The sequence below is a fragment of the Corvus kubaryi genome, unplaced genomic scaffold (assembly GCF_017639235.1).
Source record: "Corvus kubaryi isolate FWS band 111438036 unplaced genomic scaffold, C.kubaryi_AGA036_p1.0 37397, whole genome shotgun sequence".
Classification (NCBI taxonomy): Eukaryota; Metazoa; Chordata; class Aves; order Passeriformes; family Corvidae; genus Corvus; species Corvus kubaryi.
Window position 1 is genome coordinate 6,894,832 of NW_024581136.1, and position 11,249 is coordinate 6,906,080.

Sequence of the window (11,249 nt, forward strand, 5' to 3'; positions counted from 1 at the left end):
TTACTGTAAGAAGAGTTGAGCAGTCTGGTACCTACCCTGATAAGCTTTACAGGTAAATCTTTGCTTCCTATGTCTCCATTTTAATCACAGGGATATTTATAACACCGCAGTAATGTTTTTGTTTGTTTTTAAAAAAGGGCCTCTGCAAAGACACATCCTCTGGGGTGTGTGTGTAGCATATGTGTGATGTCTCAGTAACAAGCCGCCTTTGTGGCACACATGGGGAACACTAAAAGGACACCAAGCCTGAGGCTCTGTGACTTCTTAAGTATAGATACAATAATTGCAGCCTTCAAGTACACTCTTGTTTTCTAAAACTGATTTTTACTGCAAAAGGAAAGCTTTTACATTATTTTATTGAATTTATTCCTCTGTTGTGGAAATTCTTCAGGGTGGGAAAAATTAAATTTTGTTACATATTTATTAATATTTTTGATTCAAGAGGCTGTTTAACTTTTTTTTTTTTTTATTTTTAATGTTAGGCTTTCCCTTCTCCAAACCTTTTCTGTGTGTTAGGCATTGATGTGGCTTTAAATTGCATCACCTTACCATGCAACCTTTCTGTGGGTGGGAGAGGGGGAGGGACGAGAAATGGGGAGGGTTCAGCGTTTATATGTGGAGGCGTGGGGAGATTGTAATAAAAATACAAAATCAAAAGGGATCTGGCCTCTTGTGAACTGTTTGTGAAAGCAAAAGCTGTGCTTAACTGCAGGCACAGGGTGCTGGATGATGGCCTGCTGTTACATTGGTGTATCCACAGGCTTCACACAGTTAAAGATTTGTAAATGTGCTGGGGAAAATCTTCTGTTGGACATGTAAATAGCCTCAGTGGCTGCACTTCCTGAAGCAGGATCTGAAAGGTCTTACAAAAAAAAAAAAACCACAACATATTTTCTCTCTTTTTTTCCTGATGAGAGACATTGTGATAAGATTATATAAATTGTTGCATATGTGAGAATTAAGTGGAGAATTCTCTTTGCTAATGAGAACTGTGATCCGGAACACTGAAACTATGGAGAATGCATGCATACTGTAAAGACTTTCTTAGAATGAGTATTGAATAGATGCATTGATAATGAGAAAAGAATACACCTTTTATCTTTTTGTAATACATTATAAACAATCTGTTTTAGAAATATGCAGAGTTTATTTTTTGTATTTTTCTTTCTCCCTGTAACATAATGTGTTTCAGGATAGGATTCAGCACAGATTTTGGTTGCTAAACTATTAGAAACCAATTTATTTTTTTCTTAAATGCTGTGTGTTCATACCTGGCACAGACCAGATGAGGCTTTCTAGAGAGAAAAGTAGGTACTAAAATCAGTCGGGGACAGGGAAAATCCTAACTGTGCAGTGGGAAGATGATCACTTCAGATCCAATTAACTTCATTACTTTTATCTTGTAGCTGTTTATAAAATGGAGGAGTGATGAATGTCAATGTTTTGGGTCAAGTGGGACTAAAGATGCTTTGCCACAGGAGTGTTTTATCTGCAGAATCAATTGTGTATTTCATTTAATAGCTAAAAACTCTCAGGGTAGAAGATCACTTAGCATTTCAGGTACTTTTCAATAATTAATTTTCATTTCAGCTTTTTAAAAATTCTCATCAGTGATTATAGAAAGCTTAAGCCGAGTAGCAAAAGAGCTAAAGGAGCACACCCATTAGGCTTTATTTTGTAAGTGCTCTATTATGCAATGCCTTTTTCAGTATCTGTTCTCTAAATACCATTCTCATACCTCTTCTTTGCTTTGTGTCTTGGGCTTTAAAACAGCTGTTCTTACCCAATAGTCTCTTAAGAGCAATTAAGAATCTGTATAATTAACTGGACTGCCTGGGTTTTTTTGCCCTGTAGAAAAGAGTATCTTTTGATCCTGCTTAGTTGTAATTTTCTCCTGCTTTTGTGGTTTTGTTTATAGCTTGGCTTTTACACAAAGAAAAGCAGGAAGGGGACAGCATCTGGTAACAAATCTTTTGTAAAAGATGCAAATTATTATTGAAGACTTAAAATTAGGCTGCTTATGAAATTCATTTTTCTTTAGGTCGCATTGCAGTGACAAGGTACAGTCGCCATTGCCATTACTGTGTGATCTTGTGTTTCTGCAGCCTTTTGGGGTGAAGTGCTGAGTGGGTAATGTAAATAACTGATCTGAGATTCAGGAAGTAGCATTCAGATGAATCCTTGTGAAATAAGGTCCTGACCTGGAGAGGTGTGGTCCTGTGTCTCCCAAAGGTTTCTGTGGTTGTAGAGGAAGAGGGAGCTCATTATCCTCTCAGATCCCTCGGTGTGCGCAAGTCCAGCTCTTCAGCTTCAGGAGGGCGTGGAGACACAAGTGGGTAATGGGCTCCTCTGTCCTCTCCTGCCCTGCCTTAGGGAAACCAGAGGGAAATGTTCATGCTTCAGTGTTCAGGCTTGTCCAAAGCAGAGAAACCGAGTGTAGCTTGTACGAGCCCAGTTCTAGCCTGGCTGAGAACTCCTGAGCAGCCTGAAACAGAGTGGGGTGACCTTGGAAAGGGAACGTCCGTGGTATGTTCCCAGATCCGTGCTAGACACTGCCGTTCTGATAAACTTTGGTGAAGCCTGCCCTGCACTCCGGGACATCCCGATGTTTATGGGAAGGCCTTCAAGGGACACAGGTGCAGGTACATCTGCTCTGAGCCAGTCCTGGCTCAGGGAGTGTCTCCACAAGGCTTGGTCAGGCTCAGTGCCCTGTCCTGGTGTAGAAGGTTATGTAGTGCATAGAGTCTCCTTTCAACAATTAAAATTTTCCCAGTGTTACAGAAGTGTTTGTATTCAAACTGCTTCACTCTGACTTCCTTTGACTTCGCTGCAGAGCAGCTGCATGTATTTTTTGTAATACTGCTTGAGGAAGAGTTGGTTTCTGAACATCAGTATCAGGTTATTTGGACACTGCACGTGCACGTGGTCTCCCCCCACCTCCCCTTTGCAGGTTTTGAAGTGTAAGAATCAACAACCACTTAGGAACAAGGGTAACAAATATTTTCCAAAGCGTATATTTAGAATTGCAGCTGTCGCTGATGTGAGTTCATCTGTCCTGGTGACACGAGAGTGAAGAGTTCATGTAATGCCTTAAAAACCAGAATCTTGGGATGAGAAAAGCAAGATCAGCTGCAAATGGCAAATCTGTTCTGACTCTCTCTCATCACTTGAGGCAGCTTGCTTGTGGGGTTTTCCTCCACAGGCAGTTACAGTGCTTCAGTGGAATTGATGCTTTAAATAAACAAAAATGAGAAGCATTGCTGTATTGCTGCAGATGGACTAAGGTCTGAACTTGGTAGTTTTTAGAGAGGTAGCTTGCTGCACTTTCGTACAGCTGTGTGAGGAGTTTGGTGTTTTGTTCTCAGCTATTGTTGGTCTACCCTGAATACTTAAGGTGAATATTCTAGAGGTGAAGATAGCAACAGTGGAATAACCTAGATGAGAATTTTACAGTTATCTTCTCTTAAAATCAAGCACTGTTCAGTATCAATTAAGCTGCTCAATATAATGAGATTTATCAAATTACAAACCTGATAATGTCAGTCTGAAAATTGTATCAGTTTACTTTTCAGAATAAGGCTGCTGAGGTCATAAATTTACATGTTATTAAAACAGTTCATAGCAGTAATATAAATATTTTTTTCTCATTGCTGCATGTGCTGGCGCAAGAATTCCAGTACTTTGGTGGTTCTTGCTGCTGCTGGAGCTGCTGCTCCTCAATTTTTAAGCCACTCTTGTAAGTATCACAACTAAAATGATAATTTAATTTTGTCCAAATCTCTTTCCCTTGTAGCATACAGAAGTCTTAAACAGTTGCATACTGTTTTTTCCTCCACCTGCTTCTCTCCATGCAGTGTTGGCTTTTATGGGTGAGCCTGTGCCATTTGCCACTTCTGATGTCTGATCTTGTGCTGGGATGATCTACAGTGTAACTCTGTCTTAAGCTGGAAAGTTTACTGTTTGTGGTTACTTAAAGAGGAAATGGTAGTTTCACATGGACTTTTTTGTCTTACTTGCTTTTGGGTTTGTATTTTATGTAGAAAATTTTCCAATTGACATGGCAACAATAAAATTGGCAGTTTGCTGATACCAGAAATGTTTTTATTTTTAACCTGGAAGAGAGCACTGTTCGTGCCTGTTACACATGAACAGTTCCTTGGCCTCACCCGCTCTCTGCTGCTCGATGCTGTTCTGCCTGCGTTGTCCAACCCTAATGGCTGCTGCTGTTCCTCTGTCAACAGTGACCTCTGTGCTCCTCTAACTCATTAATGGGGCATGGGCTGCTCGCTCTGTAGTTGTCTGTGTAATTCTCTCTTGAACAAAGGAAGCTCCCACTTGGGACTGCTGCTCGGATGAGGAGCTGATGAACGAGCAGTGCTCGTTAACACTGGCAGCAGTTTGCAGAGAAGGCAGGGAGGGCGAGGAGCCCGGGTGGAGCTGTAGCGGGACACTGAGTGCTGTGGCTGGGCCAATGTCACACCTTGGTGCTGCTTTAGGGGCAGGTCCTGTTCCCTCCTTCCCTGTGCCTCGCTTTCTTCTTCTGTCCTTTCTGCTGCTTTGTTTGACAGCTTTCCTTGTGGAAATGGTGAGTGGGCACAGGGTGGGCAGGCCCATAGGATGAGGTGCAAGGCTGTAAGGACGTGCAGGACTGGGGCCATCTCTTAGCCGCGAGCTGTTACAGGCTCTCTCCTCTCTCCTTCTCCCCTTCGCTCCAGTGACATTTGAAAACAGAACTCAAACATAAGAGGAGCAAATGCCTTCAAGATAATTTAGGTTCTGCAAGATCTGTGAAAGACAAAAAAGAAGAGAGAGACCTCAGATGCCCCCACAAGATGGGAAAGGCTGGGATATGAACTCTTGATGTTAGAGCCCAGAGTATTCCTTTGGGATAGATTACAACTCGCAGTTACTGACAATCTTCTCTTAGAGCTCAGAGTTCCTAAACATGGGATGTTTTGATATCTCTGGACCTTGCTCTATTTTTACTCTTGTGTGGACTGGGGAACTTGCTGTAGCTGTTTGCCTCAAATACAGACCATCAGTTTGACTCTTCAAGACCTTGTTAAGAGGCTGTCTGCAAGCAAGTGTGGAATCTTTTTCCCTGAGTCTGTTTCTTGGCCTCCTGAGGCTGGACCTAGGTCTGAGACTAGAGCTTGTGTGTGGTAACTATGCCTGTAGAGAGGTGAGCAAGGAGAAGGGGTGAGCATAAGGTCTGCGTAAAGCTCTCAGAAATCTTTCACAGAAAGATTTAACCTGGCAGAATTTCTTAATTCTGTATGACAAACTGTTCTTGTTTTAAAATTTAGCTGGCGTGGGAAGAGGAGGGTGGAATTGATGCATACAGTTTGGATTTGTGGAAGATGGAGCAGCCTGTGCCCAGGATTGAACTTCCAGGATCATTACTAGCAATCAGAATCACTACCAAAGCCATCACTGGGAGTAGAAACCAGTTTTCATCTTTTTTGAGCCATGCTAAAGAGATACACCTCTGGTGTTTCAGGAATGCTTTAGCCAGATGTTTCCACCTGCTAGATCCTGCTGGAGCAAACACTGACTGCACTGTTGCAAATAGAAACTCGGGAGGGTAGAGATGAATCTTCTGAACTTATTATGGTATAGAGGTGCATTGCAGCTGATACTGGGCATTTTCATCATGAAATCTGCGTCTCTTGGATTTATGTTTTTTCCTGGCATTTCAGGTTATCTTCCCTGTGCTATGAGAAAAGAACAGTCTGCTGATTAACTGAATGGAGACTTTTGCCTTGGGCAAATTCTGGAAAAGAATTGGCTATAAACTTTTAGACATGAGACTGGGATTGAATTCTGTCCATTGTGTGAACTGAGGGGCTGGAGATTCTCATCCTCTGTTTTTGCACAGGGTAATTGTACTAGAGAAATTAAAAAAGAAAGAAAGAAGATACGTTTGTAATAAAGCCTCATTTCTAGGCAGTTTCACTGGGGGAAAACTCATCTTTCATGCCACTGTGGTATGGAGAAGAAATACGAAAATGCTATAGATAGAGAGTCCCTTTTTCTCAAATCCTGGGGATTTTCAAGAGTAATTAGTGAATGCTTTATGTTATTCTGTGAGTTTTGAAGAGATGCAGTGGATTAATTTCAATAACCTTCTGAGACAGTAATTTATTGCATATTGTATGTTACTTATGTGAGAAACTGAATTCTCACTCTTTTGTCCAAAGCTCTTTAGACAGGGATTGGCAACTCTCTTCCCTGGGATATAAATTTGTCCAATCCATAGTCAAATGAGAACTGGCTGTTTTGCTCCATCACCTGGGAGCTTAGATCCAAGGGATCATTGTTTGGCTTCTGCCTTCTGCCCTCAGGGAGGGAAGAGGCAAATGAGGCCCCTGGGACTGTGCAGCAGGAGGTATTGGGTGACCTTGTGTGGCACCGGTGCCAGGCAGAGCCCCTGGGACAGGGATGTTATCCAGGGACAGGACTGCCCTGAGCAGCTGAAGGGCTCCTGGGCACCCCAAGCCCTGGGGGTGAAGGGTGTTAGGATCAAGGGTTTGGTTGGACGGGGTTTAGAGATGCCCAAATGTATGGGGCTGAGGTAGCTCTTAGGTGTGACCTGCTAAAGGTTTGGGAAGCTTTTGGTGTGAAACAGTGCATTGCCCCTTGTTTAAAAGGTATGCGGTTATAAAAGTAGAATCTCTTAATTTCCTTTAGAACTTGAACCAGTTACACAACAGCCAAAAAAAGATTTCTAATTTTAATGAAAGTCAAATAGAGACTAGTCTACACTGCAGTGTCCCCAGGACATTTGCAAAGTTCTGGAATTCCTTCAGCTGCACAAATAAAAATTTAAAAATATTTATTGAAATTAAGTTTATTGAAAATGTCACCTGTGCAAATGGAATTGAATATAAAAGAGAAACTGGGGTTGAAGGGAAGAGCTTGTTACAGACAGGTTATCCACTTGGCTTTGTATTTCTGGTTTATGAGTGGCTGCTTTAATTTTGGTCCCTGCCAGCTGCTTCTGCACACACAGTTCAGAAGGAACATCCAAGAGAAAATGGATACTTTAGAACGCAGATTGCTGCAGCCATCACTTAATGAAATGGCTGCTGAAGGAGTCAACATCACTGGAAAAAAGCGTGTTTTGAGGGAAATCAGCTGCCACTGCTGCATGACATGTTGAACGTGCTGGTAAGACATTATGCACAATACTGAAAAGAAGGGTGCAAAATATAAACACCTGCAATTCTAAATGCTACTCTTTAGATTCTTGTAATCCATCTCCAGTGGTGATACTAAAATACAGTCTTAATAGGTTTCCCAAGTTTTGAGAGCTACTAAATTTTACATAATGTTGTTCACATTTTGTGGTCTATAACTTGTGGTTTAGTTTTAAGAATCTCACTTTTGGATAGTGTTTGAGGAATTCAGGATCTCTATTTATCCTGAATAGATTAAGCTAGATACAGGAATACTTAATCAGCACCCAGAACTTACCTCACACTAGGTATATAACAGCATAAATCTCCATCTTTCAGTTTGTTATAAAAGATAAAATCTTGCTGAAATTTGACTTCAGGAAGAACTTCTTCTGCCCATTGCATCCTTGTGAGCATGAGAAAGGCAAATCTTTAAGAATGAAAAGATATAAAGCTGGGAAGTGTTCCAGTAAGGATGAAACCTTTTTCAGCCCCATTGCTTAAATGAAGGGATGTTGTGAGGGCAATCTTGGAGAATTCTGACTGGGGCAGTATCACTTTGAGGGGGGAAGAAGTTCAGCTCATCAGGATTTGGGCTGCCTAAATATTACATGTAAAATTCATAAACACAGTTACTAAATATAAAATACTAAACAGTAACATAAAATGTTTAAGCATTGAATGAAAAAAAAGTATGATTTTATCCCCCTCATATTTTAAATTGGGACATTCTTATTGCAGTTACTTATCCCTCACTTTACACACTTCTGGCTGCAGAGTTTGAGGTAAATACAGCCACCCAATTCTATCTGAAGTTTGTAGAGTGTAACAACCTGCACTGCAAAAGTTGCATTCTTTTCTGCTCTATCAAAGGAAACTACATATAATTATCAAAAAGTGAAGCTGGCCTTTCAAAAAGTGAAAGGAAACTTTTTATTATTTGACACGGGTGATCTAGTATACTGAAATTAGTGAGCCTAAAATAGATTGCCATGAAGTAAAATAGAGGGTGGAAAATGTACACTGAAGTATCTGAATAAATTTGTGAAGAGCTGTATTTGTTCAGCTGCAGAATGTTCCTCTTTCACACACTTTCTGTGCCTCTGAACAGTTTTTGTTCTATTGTGTTTCTTTGCCATATATGTTTCTAATACTTTGCGACAGATATAGAGATGATTTTAAAAAACCAACCAACCAAAGTTCCAAACTTGTGAATTAAAAGTTGGCTGTCTAAATCTTTTCCAGATAAACTCATTCCATATTCATTGATATTGAGTTATTCAAAGTGATAACTTGATTACCAGGTCTGAAACCTCTGGGAAGATCAGATACAGCAGCTGCACTGAACCTGATTGATTGCAGGTGTGTTCTGCGTGGGTACTTGGATCCACCTGCACAGCATAAATACCTACATTGCTCCAGTTCTGAAAAATAAGATTGGATTTAGCAGCATGTAGGTCGAATTAAAGAGCTGCTGGGCCCTGTGTTTTCCTCGTGAAGTTGGAGCAGTTTGATGAAGGCAGTGTTGCTGTCAGTACTTCTGCACTTGCTGATTCAGAGAGATGTAACCACTGTGTAACAGCAGGGAAGGTGCAGAATCCAATTACAGCTTTTAATGTTTGGGTTTACTGATTAGTTTTACCATTTCAAATGTTATACCTGCAGTTCACGTTTGCTTATCTTTGTTACTTACTAAATTTTAAATGGTGTAAGAACTGGAGCTGGCATTGTAAGTTTTTTCAGAAAATTTCATATCTCTCTTCAACCAAGTGAATTGGAAAGAAGGGACTAATTTGAACTTCACGGTATTTTAATGATTTTTCACTGCTATGAATTGGTTTTGCTCCCTGTAGTCTCTGCCCTTTATTGCACTAGTGCTGCAGAACAATAGTGGTGAGAGATATTGCTTTTTGAACTCCAGTGCCTCAATACTGCCGTTGTCATTCATCATCTAATATAGACTAATTGATGCTACTACAGACCATTTCCAGAATGAAAAAGAAACATTTCTGCTTTAGCTAGGTGATGGTCACTTCATCTGTAGTGAGCATGGAAAGCCAAATAAATATTTAATACGAACCTTTATAAAAATATATAAGCAGAAGTCTTGTTGTATGTGAAGAACTCATGGATTAGAACTAAAGAATAAAATAACTGCAAGAATTTTACGCTACAAGATGCTCCAGAGGTTTATTATTTTTCATTATATACTGTGTTTCAAATCTTACAAGTCAATTGTTTTAAGCTCATCAGGTTTAAACTGCACATTTATTTTGGCAACTAGATACAAATAATTTGTATGCAACGTGGCTTTAAAGACTTCCTCTGGAGCACTGTGGGGTAAAAAAAACGGCTTCCCCTTCCCCCTCAGTTTTAATGAAATAGAGACTTTTTATTGAGTATCTAGTGGTTATTTAAAGTCTGCTATTAACGAATTACTTCTGTATGAAAAGTCACAGTAACATTTTAACACTGCCACTAGCGTCCCTGGCAGCTTGTGGGACGGTTCTGAGTTGGCCTGTGTGGTTTGATGGCTGTGTCGCAGCCGGGACGGCGGCGTGTGGGCGGCACTGGTGTCGCACACTAGGGGAGCTCCCTGCTCCCATCCCGCTGCCAACTGCCCTCGGAGTTCGGAGGAGCAAGCAGGGAAGGTCCTGCTACAGACCTTACTCTTCACTTTGAGGCTGGAAGGGGCTTAGAAGCTTTGCCAGAAAGGGAGCTTGGCTGTTAATATCCCTGTAGAAAATGTGGGAGAAGTATTGAAATTTTTTGATAAGGGATATGAAGATTGCTTACCCATTTAGCTCCTTCACCCTCTCGTACTGTTTTCTTGCCTTTGTTAAATAGTGTGCTACCAGGCAAGACATGCACCGGGTGAATTTGTGCTTTATCCGCTCTCTGAGTGTAAAAGCTTCTGCTGTACTGTCAGATCCGTGCTGTTAATAAACGTTCCAGCAAAAACTCACCAGTGTCATCTGTCGTGGAGGGATTGGTCAGAGCCAGGTGCAGCCGTCCAGCAGCTCCAGGCTCCCGGCTGCCCGGGGAGGTGGGCCGTGTATATCCTCTGCATGGTGGGAGAGGCTGCACGGACGCGAGAGCTGCTGGGTAGAGAAAGCAATGGACAGGAGAGAGCCGCGAAACGCTTCTGTAACTCGTGAGCAGCCCCGGAGTGCTCCGAGCTCCGTCGGCGGCGGAGGAAGCCGCTGAGAAAATTTCAAAAGAGTCACTGGGCATTGTCGGAAGCCCATCGGGCAGTGTGTGTCCCACAAGTGCGCTGTCCACTCGAGACTCGCCACTCCGTGCGTTTTCAGCCGCGTTTTGGGGATGTGGTCGTCTTTAGAGTACCGGTGCCACCTGGAGCTGCACCACTGCTTACACTGCCCTTCACACAGCGCTGTGGCTCCACGACACAGGAGAAAGCCCTGCCCGTTTTGATTCCCACCTGGGGCAGGGAGTTTCGGGGCCCACCGCCGGCCGCTGCCGGTCGGTGCTGGTGTGGGCCGGCGGCAGCAGCGGGGCCGGGGCAGGAGCGGGGGCTGTGCTGGGCTCTCCCCGGCACTCGCGGGGCTGCGCTGGGCTCGGGGCCGCCCGGGCTGGGCGTGCCCCCGGACCGCACCGCGCTCCGGCCAGTCCTGACCCAAGGGGCCGCCTGGTGACCGGGCAGCGGTTATAAAAACATTGTGAAGAACTGCGGGCAGATCGATTTGTGTTGAGCTCTGCCAGGAAGATCCAGTGTGAGGGTTTTTAAAAAATGTTTTTGGAGAACCTTTGGGAACTCTGAGTTTCTGCACAGACCGGGCTAAGGGCGGGGGGGCTGGGCCGGGAACCCTCTCAAGCCTTTCAGGGTTTTCCCCCCCTCTTTTGTTTTCCCCGTTACGGGCGCTGCTCCGCTGTGCGAGGGGTACCGGGTGAGGAGCCTCCCGCCGGGCAGGGTTTACAGAAGCGCCCCGGCAGAGAGCCGCTCCTAGAAGTGCCCTCCACACTCAGGCGGTGCGGGGCCGCGGCCGGTGCCGGTACCGCTCAGTCCGGGCTCTCCGCGGGGGCGGCCGGGCGGAGCGCTGCAGCCCGAGG

At 43.3% G+C, this 11,249-nt stretch overlaps 1 protein-coding gene across 1 annotated transcript in view; it reads right to left on the reverse strand.

Moving 5' to 3' along the window:
• Window positions 1-633: 633 nt before the first annotated feature.
• Window positions 634-11,249, reverse strand: part of LOC121671131 — an 11,114-nt gene continuing 498 nt past the window's right edge. The window contains exons 2-3 of the mRNA XM_042042376.1: window positions 10,145-11,160; window positions 634-4,785 (exon numbers count right to left, since the gene is read on the reverse strand). Coding sequence (XP_041898310.1) covers window positions 10,172-11,160 — 989 coding nt within the window. The 3' untranslated portion in view covers window positions 634-4,785; window positions 10,145-10,171. The remainder of the gene's footprint in view (window positions 4,786-10,144; window positions 11,161-11,249) is intronic.